Here is a 22,561-nt window from a genome sequence, read left to right as displayed (position 1 = left end):
GTGATGCTACGGTTAGTACGCTAGAGCGTTTAGCTGTACATGGGCAGATTTACCGGCCTGTGAACCCATAAACCTGCAATTACAAACCCTAACAACTCTGGCGCAGACTGCTTGTACACCGCAGTTTTCCTGTGGGCTCTGGGATTTAAGCTTCACAATCAGTCAAGCGTGACTTCAGAAGCTAATTGCACAAGAGTGACATGCACACACACACACACACATGCACAATCCTTACGGGGGGAGAAAAAAAAATGATGGTGGAGGTGGAATTTTGTTTGAAATTCATCAAATTTTAATCCACTGCGTGCATTTCCATATTTCCATATTTATCTCTTTGCGCTCCTAGCATCCACTCCTTCTCTGCATATCATTTCAGCCCTATTTATAGCTCAAACTGCTCCTTACCTAATATACACATATACAGGCACTTTCGTTGTCACTAAGTATAAAAAAAAAAGGCATCCTCCTATCAGGTCCAATGTTCAATGACACATGTATCCCAAGGTAGATAGGGCTGTCAATGAATCACTCCATTCCTGCCGCAGTTGGTAAACTGACTGTTTGTAGCAGGAAACGGATGAGGCAGACGCTGGGTAGAGTCAGAGATAAGATGTAGGATTCATACTCTTCGTCTCCTCTCTATAATGAATCAGTGTATTTACTTAGAGCAATCTGCTCCTCTAAAATGGCCCTGCAATTGCTCTGTCTCCTCTAGAGCGTTGTCACCCCCCTCCCCTGCTTTTTTCTTCCTCCCCACCCCTCCAAAGGTAATTGCTCTTACCTGAGACACTGTAATGGATCCTGGATGAAGTATTGACCGCTGCTAGATTTTGATTAAGGGGCTGTAGGGCAGAACATGTCTTTAATGAAACTGAGGAATCAGCATTCTCTGGTTGGTGTGTCCAGGAGGGATGCTGTGGCCCACAGCCCCTTTGATTAGGACCTGATCCTTTGCAAATCCAGGGGTGGGCCAAAGCTGCAGAATTAAAAGGAATGAATTTATCCATTAATGATACCTAAAGCATGTGTAGTTTTTCTCTAGAGGCTTATAATCATTAAATATTTGGGTATTTACCGTGAGCAGTTTGCTCGCTTTTTTGCTCGCACATTAAAACACCAGCTCAGTCATCCACCTTGTTGCACATTGGCTGATATACTAACTCCCCCATCAACACCCTCAATCATATCCCCCTCTCATAGGTCACTCGTTATCAGTTAGAATTTTAAGGATGAAGAATAGCTTGCGTGGGTGTCTCTCATCCTTTCCTTAAATTGCCTCATTTTTTTCTTTTCTTTTTTTTTTTTTTGCTCGTGCTATAAACTGATTGCATCTCGGATGGAGATGAAAGGGAAACAGCTAGCTCCCCACGTTCGTTAAGCGTGCAAATGGACATAATCTAAAAGGCGAGTATTAGCATGCTAAAAGACACCACAGCTATGATGAACACCATTTGCCAAGGCTTAATGCGATAGCCGGGTAAGATGATTAACTTTGAATCCATTTAATCAACGACAGGCACTTTCTCAAATAACCAACTGTCTGGTATTGGGGTAAAACTTCCTTCAGATCTGTCAGGGAATGGGTAAAGTAACAGATGTGTCAAATCACACAGTGCCTGAATGAGATCAGAGGCCAGCCAAACAGTGTTCTTTGAAGTGATGGACATCAAACATCATTTTGTGCACAGTATTTGTCATCCTCTCTCGTCTTTGAAGCTCACAATGGAGTGCGACTTGGAGCACACAGCAGCTCGATTTGACTGGGAAGTCAATGTGCCCTTGGGCGGCATCCTATTGACTTAAACAGTTCAGGTAGTGGGCTTCTCACCTCCTTTCTCACGTTGACCCCCGAGTGCATGCAGATTGCTGGCTCCCCCTAATGCGATGAGAATTCTGACCCCTTCACTCGGACCTCTAACCACAATCAAGAAGTGCGTATCGTGAGAGATTATAGTTGTGATTGGTTTTACGGTACAGATTTGTTATTGCTACAGCATCCTGGATAATATAGTGTGTGAATGTGAGAGTGAATGAATATAAGCATATATGATGCTATATATATATATTTATTTATTTATTTTTTCGAAATATGGTAACATATTGATCTATAGATTTGTTCTTTAGTGAAAAATGGGAAAGTGTTTATTAATGCCTTCCTCCTCTGTGTGTGTGTGGGATCCTTTCACAGACCTTGATGACCCGGTGGTGACAGTGCACCAGAGTATAGGAGAAGCTAAGGAACAGTTCTACTATGAGAGGACTGTATTCCTGCGCTGTGTGGCTAACTCCAACCCGCCCGTCCGCTACAGCTGGCATCGTGGGAGAGAGGTCCTGACGCAAGGCTCAGACAAGGGTGTGGAGATCTATGAGCCATTTTTCACACAGGTAAGTCGACAGGAACGTGATTTGAATGAATATCTCAAATTAAAATGAATGGTACATGTAGAGAAAGTTGATCTATTTTAAAGGTATAAAAGAAGGACATGGTATGACCAGGAATTACGAAACAAATGTAATAGCCAAGACAACAAATTCATCAACAAAGTGTTTGCAAATGTCAAGAAAGACTTCCACTGCGCCTTCCTATGTGACACCATGTGGACATGGCTCGAGGGTTATCCGCCATATTGGAAGTGATAGAACCATTGGTTGCTAGGGAAATGTGTTTTCTGATTAGTTAGCCGTGGCTGCTAGGGGGCTGGCTGTCACTCGTGACTGCTTTGGTTGCTAGCAGGCTGTCTGTTGATTTTCATGCTTTTCTGCAAATATTTGCTAATTACTAGCTGAGTGATAGTACAACTTGATAAAGTGCGACATGAACTTGAAATGGACGGGTTTACATTCTCAGTCAAAGTTATGATTTAGTGCTGATTCCTTCTTACAAAAGGTGATACTTTTACCTTGAAGACAACATTTCTGGTGTTGCATTTTTAAAGAGGCGAAGCTCCAGCAGAACTTGCTGTACGAAGAACGACTTTATTGCTTGACCAACGCTCGACAAGTCCACCGCTTCCACTAAAACCATGATCACAGCAATATCCTCGTGACCAAAGCGAACGCAAGGAAGCTCTTTTCTTAACCAGCTGGAGAACATGTTTTTCCATAGCGACATGTGGTTGTCACGGGTCTGTCAGCCTTTATGATTGAGGATTTTGCAATCGTTTTCCCAGCAACTGACGCAACCTCCAGCAACCACTTATAATTGCTCGGGTTGCCAGATGCTCACAGACCAGTCTGTAGATTTGTCTGACATTGCCACCATCATCATAACACATCGAGATGGGTTCAAGTTTCCAACCATGACTCTACAGCCGTCTTTTTTTACTGACTGTTGTCTGATGCTGTTAGCGTTTGAATGTGAACCTTTGGTAAAAGTCTTTGAATTCTGTTTTGCCCAACCTGCCATTAAGACATGCACCTCGTGCCCTCCCCCAGAGACTACAAAGAAAGAACAAATAGGCTGATACCGTACAGACGATCTGAAACCATTTAATAACCTTCTGAAGGCAAAGCACAAGCTCTGTTTATCAGGTGCTAAATTAGCTGAAACTCTGTCTCACAGCGTGCTCTCATATTTATTTAGCGATCCACTCATGACCAGAATTAAGTCGCAGCTGTGGCACCTTCATGTGTGTGTGTGCTGGTTGTTTAACCATGGGAAGGCGAAAGAAATTCCAACAAACATTTTCATTATAAATCAAGCAGCTTTGGAAAACACCAACAAATAAAAAAAAGGCTTGGAATTCTCCAGAAATTCCCACAGTATATTGCTCTCTCACCATGGGACCGTTTTTTTGTTTCAGTTGCAATAAACAGAAAGAGCAAAGTATTATTTTTGCCATCAGATGTGAAGCTTCATTGCACTCCATGAATTACGCAATGGCCTTTATTACGAATATAAATGGCCTTTGGGAAAAAAATAAATAAATAAGCCCTGCACCTAAAGTAAACCATCTTTCTTAGCAGTGCCATTATTAATATTGGTAAAGCACTGTATTATTGCATATTGTGGCATATTTTTAAAGGTACTGCAAAGCTTTAAAACTGATGCATACACATGCAAATGTAAATCATGATATATCTTGACCTCATTTAACAATGCGTTAACAAACCCAACATCACACTGTCACAACAGCCGCACACCCTTTCTGCATTTTTCTCCAGCGAGATGAGTAAGAGGCTAATTACCGAATCAACGCAGCACGTTGTCACGTAATTATAGTGTTTCTATTTGATTTGGGTGATTTGATTATGTATTGGCAATAACATTATTGTCGTGGCTATTTGTTATAAAAACCCTGCTGCATACCTTAGAGTGCAGCACCAGCCTCACTAACCCAGTTTCATGAGTTACATGCATATTAAGGATTTGCAGATGCTGAAAGGCTGCGGAAAGACTTTTCTTCACAAATCAGTTCTTTCAGATGAGCAAGTGGGTTTTCTTTACCGTCTGAAAATTGAGAAGCTTTGTTCCAAAATGGATTTTGTGCAGTCAACAAAGAACTGATTGAGATTGTTCAGCCACTTGTGAGGGAATTGTAGTTTTTCTTTTTCTTTTTTTTTAATTGATCGAATTGAATGTGGGTTGTATGTGATGGAGCGTCTGAGAGAATACAAAACTATGACAAAGAGAAAAAGACATTTGAGAGGGGAAAAGAGGCTTAAGAAGTGGCAAGAGGAAAAGAAAAAATATTTTTTTTAAAAAAAGAAGTGAAATTGATGTTTGGCCAAATGGAGAAAGATGGCTGGGAACTAATAGAGCGGGTGAAGGAGTCTGAAGAAGCTGCACAACCGGGCCCCAAAAGACACTTCTCCCTTCCATCCTGCTCTTCATACCTCTTTGCTCCTTCCCTCGCTCCTTCATCCTGCCCTCTATTAAAGCTTTAATTGGGTCTGAAATTTGAACACAACCCAAAACTCAGAGATTAGCATTACGTGAATCCAACCCCAAATAAATCCTGACTAAACTCCAAGTAATTTGCACATATAAATGGCTAATAACATTATTTTTCAACAATATATTGGAACTTGCCTGAACTCTCCGCAGACTATTCAGGGAATCACTTGTAACTGACCTAAATCAAAGCTGCAGCGTCTCGTTTTGTCTCCTTTTGTCTCCTTTTGTCTCCTTTTCCTTTTTTATCCATGGATTTTTAGTTAAGTTTATCTTTACGACTTCCTTTCTTCACTCTGGCACAATTTTTCCAGCCCAGCAAAATGCTTTATATTCCCACTGATGCTGTAGAAATGCAGGAGTGGCATTTTAAACCAGTTCATAATTAAGCGAGCAGAGGTGTGGCTTTATTGCAGAAACCACGTCCTGCTGTCTGTAACGTTTTCCCTCTAGCCGCAAAACTTTGCCTGCAATGTGTCGAAAATAGCACAATTATCCACTTCATCCATTATTTCTGCTTCAATTTTAGGCTATTAGAATAATTAACACTTATGGATTTGATGTTTTTGTGTGCTATGATATTCTCTTTTTTTAGATGTTACCTTCTATAAAATGACAATAAGCCGTAATGTATCATTTTCTAATTCGTGATGGGCTGTAATATCAGTGTTGGGGTTGCCAAGATGTGGAAAAAAAAACCTTTGTTTTTTTTGTCTTTTTTTGCTGTAATTAATTAGGATGCCTACTGCAACTGACTGTTTGTCCAGCTAGCTTATGGAAAAGGTCAGAAAGAAAATCAATTTATTAACTGCTTATTAACATTTACAACCGCAGGCCTAGTGTAGTTTACTTCACTTAGATACAATTTGACCAGCAACAAGAATGTGAAATGAGGCTGATAAGACCTTTTTTATTCACATTGTTTGGTGAAAGTTTGCATTATTACTGTATCAGATTTGTAGGTATAAATGTTAGTGTTTCCTGTGAGGAATTGGCAAATTATTTTGATCCGAGTGTCGAGGCTTTTAAGTAGGTAATCAAACAGTCTAGTGGATGATTTATTAATGAATTAAAAAGCTAAAAAGGCAAAAAGTGTCTCAAATGGTTACCACATCTCAGAATGTGGTAACCATTTTTCTGATTCATCTCCCTCAGACATTTTCCCAGAGCCAGTGTCCTGCTGCTTGCATGAAAAATACCCTCAAGTCATTTTTACCACCAAACATCTTAAGCCCAAGTGGTTTCAATTTTAGTTTTTCTTCCTCACAAACATGCAGTTAAAGCATGAAAACAAAGCTAGAGATGGCATATTTTTTGGCTGATAGACACCGCACTCCTCCCAAATTTCTATAGACACCTATTAAGTCTCATTCCCAAAGCTCTTTATGTACTTTAGTGTTCAATCTGTCCATCAATATGGCCATCAATCCCTCGGACCACTTTGGTTTAATGGCTTCAACCCCTCGCATTTTCCAAATTGTCTTTCCTACCAGTTGCACCAATTGCATTTTGAATACCTCAGTACCAAAGGCATCGTTCCCCTGATATCTGCTTCAAAGCAAAAGTGGTAACGGAAAAATAAAGGAAGCGAAATGTTGGGTCCATGGCTTATCTAATGCAATTAATTTATCCATGAGCCTCACCAGAAATGAAAGGGTGTGAAAGTCGTGAGTGATTGCAGCGTTGCGTGTGCTGCCACAGCATGTGGCTGACTCATCTTTGATTCCCTCCCCAACGCATCCCCGCACCCACACACTGGAGTCAGCCAGATCAAAGATTTACATCCTTATTGTAACCTTTCGGGTGGGGCTCGCAGTCGACAGGCCTGGTTGGAATCAAACGCACTTTGTCAATGGGCGAGCCATTTCTGTGGAGAGATCCCCTACTGTGCCCATCTGTATTCCTGGAGCTCTGTGGCAAAAAAATGCTACAGGGCTTTTCACTAGAGAGTAATCCACTCATTGCTGAAAAACATCAGCATCATTTTCATTTAGATTTAACTATGAAATGTTTGAACACTGTGGCACTTTTTCACCTGCCTTTATTAAAATTAAATACGTGTTAATAAATATCGACTTTTCTGTGGAGCAAATTTGTAATCTCCTTCCCAGTGCCTATTTTTTCATATTCCTTTCACTTGATTATGTTCATATTTTTGCACACATTTGCATACCAGTGTTGTTTTTTCGTCTGAGCTGCAGGGGGAAACGAAGATTCTGAAGCTGAAGAATCTGCGTCCCCAAGACTACGCTAACTACAGCTGCATCGCCTCTGTCAGAAACGTGTGTGGCATTCCTGACCGCAGTGTTATCTTCAGACTTACCAACAAGACAGGTACTCCACATCATTACTGACTTTTGTGCACAGAAAGCTCATTGCAACCAAATAATTATATCCTAAAAAAAAAGAAAGATGTAGAAAGAGAAAGATGAACTGTCATGCATCTTCTCAGCTGAGTTATTCTGTAACTGTCATAACTGCCAAAGCCGTCCATCTTCCTCCAGTCTATCATCGATGCTCTCTTTTTCCACAGCATCCCCGTCCATCAAACTGCTGGTAGAGGATCCTATTGTTGTGAATCCAGGACAGACAGTATCCTTGGTTTGCATCACTACTGGAGGTGAGCCACCTCCCATTCTCACCTGGGTCAGCAGTAATGACAGCCTGCCACAAAGAAGTGTGGTGAAGGGCGGCACACTTACGCTTCCGGCCATCACCTCAGATGAGGCGGGGGTCTACAGCTGCGTGGCCAGCAACAATGTGGGAAACCCTGCTAAGAAGTCCACTACCATTGTAGTGCGAGGTGAGAATGCATACCTGCATATAAAAACAATATATAGATCCCAACCTAAGATATATATTGTTTTTTTGATTATCTAGGTGCAAAAGTATCAAAGTTTATATTTAGAAAATGTGTCTTTTTCATTTCATTTTCATTCGGTCGTTAATACTAGCTATGTCTTTAGCCTGGTAAACAGAAACCCACACTCCAACCTTTTTTTTTACAATGGTTTTTTTTTTGTGTGTGTAGCCATGTCACACTGCTAATGCTAACCCTAAAGACTGTATTTGTATAGCGCTTTTCTAGTCCCTAAGGACCCCAAAGCGCTTTACACAACCAGTCATCCACCCATTCACACACACATTCACACACTGGTGATGGCAGCTACAACCCTAAAGCCTGTTCTGCCAATTTTAGAAGCCATACAGAATCCACATACTGAAAACAGACGTCCAGATGGAATCTAAGAAGCTGAAAACCCAATTAATTACTTTTTTTTATTGCAATACCTCCACAACCATAAATAAAAATCCTTAGATTGTAGATCGGATAATGTGGCTAACAGTACCATTCGATACTTAGGATTTTATACCCACAAACCAAACCGAAATGCGTGGGGATATTGTTGAAACTTTAAGAATGATTTCAAACCAATAAACAATGACAACGTATGTGTTTCTTATAACCTGCTGTGCAACCAAATATTGGCTAATTTTTACGGATCCTCATTTTTAAAAATATGCATTTTATCCAGTCTCATGCTGTCTGTCTCTGCTATATTATACCCTTTATACCCGTCACTCTCGTTCTCACCGATAACAGCATGCAGCAAAAATGACGTCACATCCGCTGGCACAAACCACGTTCTGGTGTAACCTCGTGCAGGTCCCGCTGCCGGCATGGTTGGATTGAACACACGAGAATCCGATTGTGTCGCTTTTCATTACCATTTCAAAGAAATATCAATGCAGAAGCTCAGAGATTCCCAGCTTATGCAGATGCTGTAACAGCTTGAAAAGATGAGAGTTTTTGAGAAATTCTGCAGTAACTTTGCTTTCTGTTTTGACTTCCACTGCTCCAGTGCCAGTGCTGATGCACAGGGTTTTTTTGAGTGGCATTAAGTAGAATACTTCAGCAAGTACCCATGCAATCAACACTGGAATGAATGGTGAGGAGGCTGTGGTGATCTCACTGGTTGCAACGACATTAATGGGCCCTTTAGTATTCTCAACTAATCTCTTTTCACGAAGTAGCTGTTTCTGACCACACCAGCCAAAGAGGACAATCAAAAAGCCTGTGACTGTTTAATAGTTTATTGGATTGTAGTAATTCATTTGAGTTTTAAGTGGGTAAAAGGTATACTACAGCAAATATGTGGACATAAATAGATAAATAAATAACAAATAAAACTACCAAGCCACAGTCCTGAAATAATGGGCAAATTCCCTTTGTGCTGATTGAAATGTTTTCTTCATATGTTTTTATTCAGTATATTCACAGGCTCGATAGCTTCTGATAAAAAAGTGCAGTTTAAAGTTACAAACCCATCGAAGCTTTACTTCAGCTGTGGATAATTTTAAAACAGTCGAGGGCAATTGTCACAGTTTGCCGAGGCAAACTGCGTGGAGTGTGAAGAGCGGACCCAGGTGCAGACATTCAAAAACTCAAACTGATGATGAGCCGTTTATTAAGGCAGACAGAACAGTACAAAATAAAGAGGCAAAAACAATGCAAACTAAGCAATAACCTAAACTGGGTGAACTAGAAAGGAAACACGAACTATGAAACTATGGGGCGATCGTGGCTCTAGAGTTTGCAGTTCGTCTTGTAATCGGAAGGTTGCCGGTTCGAGCACCGGCTCGGACAGTCTCGGTCGTTGTGTCCTTGGGCAAGACACTTCACCTACCGGCTACTGGTGATGGCCAGAGGCGCCGATGGCGCAATATGGCAGCGTCGCTTCTGTCAGTCTGCCCCAGGGCAGCTGTGGCTACAACTGTAGCTTGCCTTCACCAGTGTGTGAATGTGAGAGTGAATGAATAGTGGTATTGTAAAGCGCTTTGAGGGGTCCTGAAAAGCGCTATATAAATGCAATCCATTATTATTAAAAACCCTGGAAAACAGAAGAACAAACAAAACTCTAAACATGGCAATGATGATGAGGATATATGAAAACCTGAAGACGATCCGACAAAGACTGAATGAGAAGGCACAGACTAAATACACACAGGAGGCTAATGAGAGAAGTGGGAACACATGGGGGAACAGCTGACACACATGAACATAACGACGTCACAGTGGAAGAGTAAAACTAAACACGATGAACACAGGAACACAAGACCTCTTCAAAATAAAACAGGAAACATAAGACGCAGACATGACTACCTGAACTTGACAACGTAAGACACAGACATGAAACACACGAAGGGCAAGGGAGACTTAACAGGGGTGGAGGACACAAGGGGAATCTAATAACGAAGAACTATAACAACCTAGGCATAAAAAAAAGGAACTTAGAAAACCTGAAGGGCTTAAACATAAACCATAAACGAAAACTCAAAACGCTGGGTCAAAAGACCCAGCATCGTGACAGGTAATGCTAGCGGGAAGAGAGCGCGAAGCCATTAATTAAAATACACTGATTCAAGAAGTCGTTATCACAAATTTAACAAGAGCAGCTGGAGGAGGGTCACTGCTGTTTGCTTGGTCATTACCAGAAAAACATTATTTTCCAAGCTGCTCTTCACCTGAGTGGCACAGGAGGCAGAGGAGCATCTGATCTTGCTGTAGCTCATTACAGAAATAACTGTTTTCTGAGTACCACTTTCTGCATGCTCGTCGTACTGATGGCTCGCTATCAAAGTGGATACCCAGCAGATGATGGGCACTTGTACTCGATATGAACTTGGCATAAGAAATGTCAAAAAAAAAAAAAGTCATATGCTGAAAATGTATTTGAGGACTAATTCTTAATAAAGGCAATGTTCGAATTTCTAAAGAAAAGCCATTTCACTATAAGAGCGGCAGCGATGCAGCACAGCGCCTGAGGAAATTGACTTTAATACTTTTAAATCGATTGCCGTTACTAAGCTTGAGGATTAAGGATGGTGTTTGATCAGACTTTTATCTGTGACATAACAGAAGATACCAGTGCCCTGAATGAGAAAATGCAGGAATCTGTGGCAGGTGAATAAAAACATGCATTAATTAGCTTAAGCCTGACAAACAAACCAAGCATTGGTGCAACGATCGTACTTTACGTTTCTCTGTACGCACATAAGTGGAAGACATATGAACAGGAGTTTAGCAGAGTGGCTCAGAAGTGCGGTTTGTCATAATTTTCTCTTTCCATCTCAGAGATTATGCCACAGCTCCATCATCAGGTCGGCGCTATGCTGAGTCTGTTTGGAAGCATTTATTTATGCAGCCATATGCTCCCTAGGCTGAAAATCAAATCATCAACAAATCATCTCTGATGGTCCCCCTGACAGATATACCCCGTCTCCGTATTGTGAAAGTGCCCATACAGTTGAAGACTTAAGAAGTGAAAGGCTTGCATCAAAGAGGAGATGTCAGGTGTCCCATAGGAGCGAATAAGTCAGAGCACACTCACTGCAGGCAGTCACTGCAATAAATATGACACACTCGCTGATGTGTCTCACATCTGGATGCACAGTACGTCGCATATGAGATCTTAGTCAAATATCATAAAAGAGAATTCACTACCTTTATTAAACATGTGTTGTTTAAATATATAGACCTCTGTCATCTGTCTAAGCCTATGGAGCATTGTCTGCAACAGGAAGAATATGCATTATTCTGCTTGAATATCTAGTAGCAAACACATACGCAGCCACTGATTTGTTATGCAGCGGTTTGCAGACAAATAAGTATTTTATTTGTGCCATCACGCCAGATATAAAAGTTTAATGCATTTTATAACTCAGACTTGGATATTTTATATAGTTGTTACTGTTCTTAAAGTTGTATTGATTTAGCAACAGAAAAAAATAGTCATTATTGAGTTACTGTACTGTGCAAAAGTCTTGAACCACCATTCATTCCTTTAATATTTTGCTTCCAAGGAGCAAGATTTTCTTTTCTTTTCTTTTCTTTGTTTTTCTGTTGAGTCTTTGTACCTGACCATGTTTAAAAGAATATATATGTATATTTCTAAAACCATATAGCACTGAGACGTGCCACTGTTGTGTCCACATATAACCAACAACTTGGCAAAGAACCAAGTTTATTTTTTATCTTTCTGTAATTTGTTTCTATTTCATTAGTGGAATCTATGAAGCATGCCATAAATAGTTTGACAGGCATAAAATAGTATTTTTGCTCCAACAAGGTGATTCCCAAAGAGCTATTACCTGAAAACTTGGCATATCTCTGCATAGTATAGAGTGAGCACATAGATACATTTTGAGGAAACTGATAGGTTTGTAGCTTAAACCTATTTGCTGGAACGTTGAAGACAATATAATTACACAGCAAAGCAAGACACAAAGTAGGCAAAGTTCTTCATGTTTCTCGTGCACGGGAGAGAACCGGACAAACGCCGTTCCTTCGCTTGACCCCAGTTGCTCTCGTCCGCTCCCCCGTAACACTGCTCTTTTATTGAGGTTACATGAATATGCATAGGTTCATTAACATATGACGTCTACATACACACAAAGAGTACCTTGCCTGTGTGTGTGTGTGTGTGTTTGTGTGTGTGTGTGTGTGTGTGGGGGGGGGGGGGGGGGGGGGGGGGGGGGGGGGGGGGGGGGGGGGGGGGGGGGGGGGGTCAGAGTGTGACCCCATAAATGACTTCCCTAAACCATCTAAACAAAAGGCACTTAGACTAAAACAGATATAGCCACGTTTATCCTACCATAAAACAATAAGAGAAGGTACGACCTCTTCCCATGCTCCCAGAGTGTCGGTGTGGATGCCAGAACACTCTGGAATGCGCACAAAGCCTTTGCAGACTATTAAGGATCACACATCCTATCACTACACAATTGATTATACACCTCTACCAATCTAAAACTAATTATAAACTCTAAGCATATATAAGTAGATATTTCTAAGCATAAATGACAATCAACATTACAAAACCTAACAGAAACTGTACAAGTGATGGAAAAAAGAAGAAGTGGCAGGCCTGAAGAGGACTATCTACAGAACATGAACGCTATTTGCAAGTCATGTCCTTAAGAAATAGGAAAGAATCCGGCAATGACCTGACACAGTGCTTTTGCATCCCATCAGAAATGGTTTCAGTTGATGGGTAGCTATCAAGAAGCTATTATTCAGGAAGAGAAAGAGGAAGAAAAAGCTGAAGAATGACAAATTTGAACATTTTATATTGTTATGGGAATATTGATGGAATTCATGGAATTCTGAACACAAAGTCACTCACAGCAGACTATCCGTCATGGATTGGCCTCCCCAGAATATTAACATTACTGAGGTTGTGCATGATCATCTTGATAGAGAACAGAACAAATGACAGAAACATCCAAAGAAGAACTTTGAATCTCCTTCAAGAAGCCTGGAGAACTATTCCTCTAGACTCCTTAAAGAAGTTTCAGGAAAGCTGCCTTAGAGAGTTCAGGTGTTAAAGAATAAAGGCGGTCCAAAAAAACATTGGCTTTCATGTCCTGCTTGGAAACTGTACAAGTGATGGAAAAAAGTGGCAGGCCTGAAGAGGACTATCTACAGAACATGAACGCTATTTGCAAGTCATGTCCTTAAGAAATAGGAAAGAATCCAGCAATGACCTGACACAGTGCTTTTGCATCCCATCAGAAATGGTTTCAGTTGATGGGTAGCTATCAAGAAGCTATTATTCAGGAAGAGAAAGAGGAAGAAAAAGCTGAAGAATGACAAATTTGAACATTTTATATTGTTATGGGAATATTGATGGAATTCATGGAATTCTGAACACAAAGTCACTCAGAGCAGACCACTATCAGTCATGGATTGGCCTCCCCAGAATATTAACATTACTAAGGTGCACGATCATCTTGATAGAGAACAGAACAAAAGACAGAAACATCCAAAGAAGAACTTTGAATCTCCTTCAAGAAGCCTGGAGAACTATTCCTCTAGACCAGGGGTGGGCAATCTCAGTCCACAAGGGCCGGTGTCCCTGCAGGTTTTAGATGTGTCCTCGAACCAACACAGCTGATTTAAATGGCTAAATTAGCTCCTCAACATGTCCTGAAGTTCTCCAGAGGCCTGGTAACGAACTAATCATGTGATTCAGGTGTGTTGACCCAAGGTCAGATCTAAAACCTGCAGGGACACCGACCCTCGTGGACTGAGATTGCCCACCCCTGCTCTAGACTCCTTAAAGAAGTTTCAGGAAAGCTGCCTTAGAGAGTTCAGGTGTTAGAGAATAAAGGCGGTCCAAACAAACATTGGCTTTCATGTCCTGCTTGTTACAATTAAATTCCATTTTTCTCTTAAAAGCTGCATTCCCATTTGTTTTTGCATCTTTCACTAAATTGCTGCATCTGTTTTCCTAAAAAAAAATATAAAGACATTTGGGTGCCTTGAGACTTTTGTGCTGTACTGCGTCCTTGTATGAAAGACTTTAAAGTCTTAAAGGCTCGTAAAACCCGCTTACATCACTTTGACTTCCATTTAGATGTTTAGACCACAGCAGTAAGATAGGAGGGGTGGGTAAAGAAATTAACAATTGACGAGAATTCAGGTACATAAAATTAATGAGTCATCACACATCAAACAGCAAAACAGACATAAATGAAAGATAGAAAGGGAGTGCAACAGTCAAAATGACACAATTAATGAACATGTGATAAAGCAAATAAAAGGTCTCTGACAAAAGAAAATAAATTGGGCACATTCTTATCTGACTAATGAACAGTCCCTCTTGTCAGTACAGCTCTGGGATCAATCACGACAGACAGTGGAAATAACACTTTTCACAAAGACCGTATTTTGATCAGATAACTTGAATGATAGCTGAGCTTGGACACCGAGCGATATCATCAAAGCAGAGTCAATTAGAAAGGAAGACAAACTGGGGTGACAGAATCATGCCTCAGTTTGTCACAATCATGTGACGCAAAACAATCCAAAGTCAAGTAAAACATCACTGGTGTCAAATTTAATTTGGACCAAACACTAGAAATAGAATAAATGCCCTAAAAGCCAAAAACAATGCTCTTTTGATTTTTTTTATCTGACAGGAAAATAAACTGCGAGGAACAGTTAGTTAAAAAGAGAGGCGATGTTGTCTAACTTGACATCACTAATTAGCAGGAGGTGGGTTCAGGAGGCTATCACATATCTCAGGATCGCTCTCTTGAGTCTGATGAGCTGTCACTGACTCAATTTCAATTTTGGGATTAGCATGCACCAAATAATTGTGGTCGTCATAGCTGCGCAATGGTTGATATATGTCTAGATTCAATGATTTAACATGTCATTTGTACCAAAAATAGATTCTGCTGTAAGGCTTAAGTGCAAGCATCAGCACAATGTACTTTATAAACAGCATGATACTTAAAGGCTGGTCTCATCAGTCGCTCCGACCGTATCAGCATGATATAGATAATTATAATCTGTTTGACGACTGCTTTTCTTAAAACCAAACTGTGAGTCATTCTTTTTCAGAACCTTTTCTCCTTTGTGTATTCATGCTTTTGCGGCATCTTTGTGGCGCTTCCCTCAAAGTGATTCTTCCTGTAAGTGAGTGTCACGCGGCATGAAAGAAAGCTCACAGCATCGCGCCGTATTAAGGGGACTGGTGGGTGGGCCAGGATGGGGTTGTGCTAAATTTCCATTTTTACTGGGAAACTTCTATCACCATGGATACTGTTAAGTCTTTGAATTTAGAAGCAAATCTGATTTTTTTTCTATTTTTCCCCCCATCACAGAATTTTCTGGAGATTTTTTTCCAAATCTTAAAAAAAAGGTTACAAAACGACAAAAAAGAGAGTTATGAGGAATAAATGAAGTAATGCTTGGAAAGCTACGAGAGATTAATCGGACACATGTTGCTTCTGTTTATGGAATGTAGATTCAGCAGAAGCATTCACTAGATTTCCCAAAATTGTGATGTTTGAAAGTACCCTGCAGCTACACATTATATGCTAAATCCCTTATTTCACATAAGCATATAACCCAAACATTGTAAAGAACAATGACCACTATGCTTAATCCAGCTTTCAGTCCTAGTGTACAGATAAAGGATTTCTGAGTTTGATCTTCTGGTGAATCTAATGAGCTTGTGACCATTAACAAAGACCCAAACATACACATCAGGGATGTCAAACTCATATTGCATCGTGAGCCACATACAGCCCACTTCATACACGACAGAGAAATGCTGCTGTAGTAAATGCTGCTTTTTATTCTTCTTCTCTAACACACAAATAATTTTCCTATGATCTACAAAATATATGCTTCCCTCTATTACTTGCATTTTTTTTCCCATGCAATAGTGGTTGAGGTCGGTTAGCAATAGTTAATGATTAGTACCTTTAATTCAACGTTACTAGTTACAAAATTTGATCTCTTTAAAAGGGTATTTACTCTGTCATCTACTAATTTTACCAAAAATGAGGACCTGTTGTTGTACATGTCATTGGTGTAGATGACCTTTATCTTATTGTACATATACTGACTTGATCTCATTCCCTATTGATGTGATATCGGGCTGGATATTGGTAGCATGTCCTGCACTATGGAACCAGTCACAGCCTTTTGGATTTTTTACTTGTAGCTTTAGCTGAACTCAAAAAGTAGCCAGTGCTGTTTTGGAGTGTCATTCTCCTCTTCAGTGGGCCACTCTGGAGCTCTGCTTAGCAGCAGGTGCTTCTTCAGATTTTAAGTAGACACTTACTATCACCCACACGCAATTTGCATTTTACTGTGATCTGCTCTCCCTTTTCACCCACAAATTCAAAACAGTCTGAATACTTCCACGCCACAAAGGCAGTCCTTGCTTCTATCTCCCTCACTGAGCTACACTATGGCACAACTGCTGGATTAAAAGAACAGACCTTCTGTCTGCCTGCCTGCGTGTACAGTATGCGTGTGTGCATCTCTAATGAATGTGTCGTGTGTAAGTAAGAGGCATTGAAGGCTAAATGTTTGGAAATGTAAGCACTTTGGAGGAGAGAGTACCCATGAGTGGCTAGCTATTGCTATACTTCACGTGTACGTGAAATACTAAATTATTTGGTTCGGCTCCTCTGAGTTTATTTTGCTCAATTTACAGGGTCACCCTGTGGCCTCCTCTTTGCCTATCTCAGCTTGTTCACTCTTGTCTCCAGTCCTTGAGAAGCCCTAGCAAACTGCTGTTGCCAAAGGGGGCTGTGTATGTGAAAACACACATCTCTCCCTAGCAGATGGTAGTTTCGGTGGCCATACTGTCCCACCAGCCAGACTGCCTTCCAGGGCTTGGCCATCTCCACAGCCGGCCCAGCGAGCTACTGGCATCACATCACCCTGCTGACAGGATCCTTTTTATGGATTAGGGATCCGCAACACGTCTTCAAATGCAGGTCAATACCCTGCTTTTCTCTGCCACTTGAGTCTATTCTATAACGGACAAAGACACCAGTTGTGATATATCAGTTGTGACAATGCAAAGACACTCTCACTGCACTCAGTCGTTTCTTTCTTTTTGGGGTGTAGGGAGGGTGGCAAATATGAGGAGGCAGCTTTCAAATGGAGCATTGGTGAATTATGACAGAACTGTCTGTAGATGGTGTTAAAATGGACAGTTGGTCTGGCGCTGTGTTTTTATGTCTTCCAACACAGACACAGTCATCTCTCTGTGCATGTGTTTCCCATCTATTCCCAAAGCAAATATGTTTTCCTTCTGTGTTGTGTGAGAGAAACGCGTATTGCTTTCACTTTGACAAGATTCAAAATCAGATATTCATCCTCGACATCCTCGGTGTCCCGGCAAATCCAGGCATCGACACCTTTTTAAGGTGCTTACAGGCTTTTATAGCAAAGGTATTCATTATTCAGAACTGCTAACGCTGGTGCGACTAATTGCATGCATCTACAGTACACGGGTGCACATATTTGAGCATAAATGTGTGCAAAGTCGAGCAACCGCCATGCTCATTTTTGTCACTCTGATTGGAAGCTTGCTGCTGTCATACACAGAGAAGCAGAAATACAGTCCTTCGCTGGGGGCTCCCTGCTGTTTATGTTTAGACTGTTTAGTGGTGGGAAAACAAAAGTGACGTGCCTTGTGAAAACCTCTCTGTCAGCATGTGAATCAACATGAGAATGACCCTTATCAAATTTGCTTTGGAATAAATTCTGGTCAAAAGCTGAATATATTTCCATTCATGAATGCCAGATTGAACGGCTGCATGGTCAGGACTGGCGCAGGTGGTCCCGGCTCTCGCGCTGTGGCCGTAGAGAGGTTCTATGCGTCTTTGTATTTGTATGTGTGTGAGTACGCCTTTATATGTGCGCATACCTTTTTAAACATAAATTAAAGCCAGAGGTCAGCGTGAAGGTTGGGTGCAGCATTTGGGGATGGGGATGTGTGTGGCTGTGATTTTTGTAAAGCTGCTGATGCATGGGGAATGTGTTGGTGCTAATGTGAAAACACAGAGTGATAAGAGGGAAATGAAAAGGTGTTTAGTTGGCGGAGCAAATACGTGTGTGCATACGTGTGAACGCCTCGCGTTTTGAACCGTCCTGTTGGCCGTTGTCCTTTTTTTCCCCCCCCCGCTTAACCTTGAGATGAGCTGATGAAGTGAGTGGCAGTTTCTAGAGACATCCATCTGGCTTGGAGAGACGAGCTCAGCTTCACATGCTGATATTCTCCACGAGAATGAATGGAGAGCGCAGTACGACGCCTGCTGAGAGATGGACAGACAGGGCTGACTGAAAAATGAGATGGGCTGATGGGTAGACAGGAGGATAATGATTCAGAGTGAGAAGAGAGTGAGACAAGTCTTTCTTCTCCAGCAGACAAACCCAACGCGATGCACTGGAGAGACAGTGAAGGAAAAAACATGTTCAAACATTTTTTTTATCGCAGTGCGGCTCCGTGTATGTATTTCCATGATTAATAACTTTATTTATTTTATATTATACGCATACATATTTGTGCCTTATAGTAAAAATGCCAGTGCTGTGTGCATTGCCGAATAAGAAGGTCCCCTGTGGTGCCGTTGTAATCCCGCCGTGTGTCACGAGGTCTCTGTAGAAGAAGACCTCAACCACGGCTTTTCTCTTTGTGTGATTATCTGGGCTTTTATGTCCAGGCCACCTATTATTCCCACAGGCCATTAAAGCTATGGAGAATCAAAAGGGCTCGCTACAAGCATAAACCCTTCAGTTTACAGCTAAAAAGGGAACACGGGGCACACTGTAATATGATCGGTAATGATTCAAAAGAATACAGCATACAACCTCTCAAGAAAATCAGATGCAGGAAACATGCAATGCTAATACAAGTACAAACAGAGGAACCTTTAATCTCTTGATATTACCATGAAGAAAGTTGCTGAAGATTGTTTATGTTTTACTCAGCATTTTGCCATAGTCAAGGTTCAATGACAGGAAGCTCTGATGATGATAAAAAGCAACGGGATTCCAAGTTCATCTATAATGCATGCAGAACTTGTTTGTGCATATGTTGACTCGCGCAATGCCGGCATTGCTTTTAATAATAAAGCTGGATTTCTTATGCTGGTGCTTGATATTTGTGCGTAAATCTAGTGTATAAGCAGATACGCGAAGCTAGGGCTTCATTACAGTTTAAGACGTTTTAAAGGTAACAATGAACTGTTCTTTCAAATACTTATACTGTATATTTATAATATTCTTTACAGTTTATTTCCATGTGTTCTTGTCCTCTCCCTACAGAGTTGAAAAAACACTTCTCTGGCATCATAACTTAACTATGGGAGCTTGATAAAAGTAGTAAACCAGTCTGACTCTCACTTATTAGCTATAGATTGTGGTCTATATCAGCAAGTAAGACAATCAGGATGACAATGCAGGGTCAAGTAAATAAAGAACCAGTCACACAGCTTGGAGACCAATGGCAACCACTGGTCATGAGGGAAAAATTTAATTCCCCCCCCTACACCCATGGCAAGTTGATAGGGAAAAATGTATATTACTCCACCGGTTGGCAAAAGCCTCTTTGTGGTTGTTTTTCTAACAGTCACTTACTCTCACAAGCTACTCGCTCCGCGGTACGGAAAGTGCAACATAAAGTGGAAACTGAGACTGGATATTGTTTCAAATAGGGCATGATAAGTTGTGTACTTACCAGACAACTGGGACTCTGATGTTACCTGCGTGCATTACACACTGTTGCTCAACAGACATCGCTTTGCCTGTGACTGCTGGTCCCTCGCGGATGTTCCAGGCTCCTGTTGCCTAGGTAAACCTCATATATTTCAATCAGTACTATTCTTCACTCTCATTGGTAGTCGCTTCAGTCGCTCACCTGGAAGCTGAGAAAAGTTTATCTTTGGTTCCACCCACTTCCCTTCACTGGCAGTTATTTCGCCCAATTCACTTGAACGTACACAATATCTCTAGTTCCCACGTCACTTGCAACGTGTATGCAGTTTTTCTAACCTGTCAGGTCTCTTACTGCATACTACTACATTTTCTTTCATTATATCGCAATTTATCTCACATAAAAATCCAAATAATACCACAATATGTGTCAAACCTTTTTTCTATTAAGCGCACTATTTGGGTCTTTTCACACAGCTGTACCTTTCAGTGTGAACTCACTTATACTCAAAGTAGCAGTGGTCAGTATAAAAGTGCACCGTTTGAGACACAGTGTGTGTTACAGTGGGGCAAAAAAGTATTTAGTCAGCCACCGATTGTGCAAGTTCCCCCACTTAAAATGATGACAGAGGTCAGTAATTTGCACCAGAGGTACACTTCAACTGTGAGAGACAGAATGTGAAAAAAAAATCCATGAATTCACATGGTAGGATTTGTAAAGAATTTATTCGTAAATCAGGGTGGAAAATAAGTATTTGGTCAATAACAAAAATACAACTCAGTACTTTGTAACATAACCTTTGTTGGCAATAACAGAGGTCAAACGTTTACTATAGGTCTTTACCAGGTTTGCACACACAGTAGCTGGTATTTTGGCCCATTCCTCCATGCAGATCTTCTCAAGAGCAGTGATGTTTTGGGGCTGTCGCCGAGCAACACGGACTTTCAACTCCCGCCACAGATTTTCTATGGGGTTGAGGTCTGGAGACTGGCTAGGCCACTCCAGGACTTTCAAATGCTTCTTACGGAGCCACTCCTTTGTTGCCCGGGCGGTGTGTTTTGGATCATTGTCATGTTGGAAGACCCAGCCTCGTTTCATCTTCAAAGTTCTCACTGATGGAAGGAGGTTTTGGCTCAAAATCTCACGATACTTGGCCCCATTCATTCTGTCCTTAACACGGATCAGTCGTCCTGTCCCCTTGGCAGAAAAACAGCCCCATAGCATGATGTTTCCACCCCCATGCTTCACAGTAGGTATGGTGTTCTTGGGATGCAACTCAGTATTCTTCTTCCTCCAAACACGACGAGTTGAGTTTATACCAAAAAGTTCTACTTTGGTTTCATCTGACCACATGACATTCTCCCAATCCTCTGCTGTATCATCCATGTGCTCTCTGGCAAACTTCAGACGGGCCTGGACATGCACTGGCTTCAGCAGCGGAACACGTCTGGCACTGCGGGATTTGATTCCCTGCCGTTGTAGTGTGTTACTGATGGTGACCTTTGTTACTTTGGTCCCAGCTCTCTGCAGGTCATTCACCAGGTCCCCCCGTGTGGTTCTGGGATCTTTGCTCACCGTTCTCATGATCATTTTGACCCCACGGGATGAGATCTTGTGTGGAGCCCCAGATCGAGGGAGATTATCAGTGGTCTTGTATGTCTTCCATTTTCTGATGATTGCTCCCACAGTTGATTTTTTCACACCAAGCTGCTTGCCTATTGTAGATTCACTCTTCCCAGTCTGGTGCAGGTCTACAATTCTTTTCCTGGTGTCCTTCGAAAGCTCTTTGGTCTTGGCCATGGCGGAGTTTGGAGTCTGACTGGTTGAGGCTGTGGACAGGTGTCTTTTATACAGATGATGAGGTCAAACAGGTGCCATTCATACAGGTAACGAGTGGGGGACAGAAAAGCTTCTTACAGAAGACGTTACAGGTCTGTGAGAGCCAGGGATTTTCCTTGTTTGAGGTGACCAAATACTTATTTTCCACCCTGATTTACGAATAAATTCTTTACAAATCCTACCATGTGAATTCATGGATTTTTTTTTTCACATTCTGTCTCTCACAGTTGAAGTGTACCTCTGGTGCAAATTACTGACCTCTGTCATCATTTTAAGTGGGGGAACTTGCACAATCGGTGGCTGACTAAATACTTTTTTACCCCACTGTATGTGTCTAATTTGTCCGTTCATTCTCAGCTAAATACCTGCTTCACGTGATCCACCATGTTTCTGCAAAACAGCCGGAACCATGTAGCTGTATCGTAAAACCTCATCTTTTTTTTTTTGATACTTTTTATTTAGGAACATTTTTATGCAGAAAAAAACAAACAAAAAAGACAAAATATTATGAGGTCATGGGAAGACAATATATGCCCATGTATACAGCCGTACATCCACACATACATATATCAATACTTTGGTATTGCAAGTTCTATGCATTAGAGAGTGCTGCCACAATTTGTAAAGCCCAGCCATTTTCTCCAACGTCTCCTTCCCAAGTCTCCCTGGAGTCGCAGGGTGAAAGTCATACATTCCATCAATTTCCCAGGAGATAAACATCGTCTGTAACTAAATCTTCTGCAAAATATCCCAGATACAATGATGCGAATGTACAAGTCACACTGAATCCCAGTAC

The 22,561-nt window shown here is 41.3% G+C and overlaps 1 protein-coding gene across 9 annotated transcripts in view; it reads left to right on the top strand.

The window, feature by feature from the left end:
* The window catches only part of LOC146501387 (MAM domain-containing glycosylphosphatidylinositol anchor protein 2), a 221,727-nt gene that overhangs the window by 107,495 nt on the left and 91,671 nt on the right, over nt 1–22,561 (top strand). For 6 of the 9 annotated variants that reach the window (XR_014869519.1, XR_014869520.1, XM_085133641.1 and 3 more), the window contains 3 exons: nt 2,189–2,385; nt 7,090–7,228; nt 7,428–7,697. Coding sequence is in view for 7 of the 9 variants with exons in the window: in XM_085133641.1 (XP_084989767.1) it covers nt 2,189–2,385; nt 7,090–7,228; nt 7,428–7,697 (606 nt within the window). In the remaining 2 variants the exon portion in view is untranslated. The remainder of the gene's footprint in view (nt 1–2,188; nt 2,386–7,089; nt 7,229–7,427; nt 7,698–22,561) is intronic. The other 3 variants (XM_085133642.1, XM_085133646.1, XM_085133645.1) reach the window with 1 other exon arrangement.

Source organism: Neolamprologus multifasciatus, chromosome 15 (assembly GCF_963576455.1).
Source record: "Neolamprologus multifasciatus chromosome 15, fNeoMul1.2, whole genome shotgun sequence".
Taxonomy (NCBI): domain Eukaryota; kingdom Metazoa; phylum Chordata; class Actinopteri; order Cichliformes; family Cichlidae; genus Neolamprologus; species Neolamprologus multifasciatus.
This window is presented reverse-complemented; position numbering and strand designations above follow the sequence as displayed.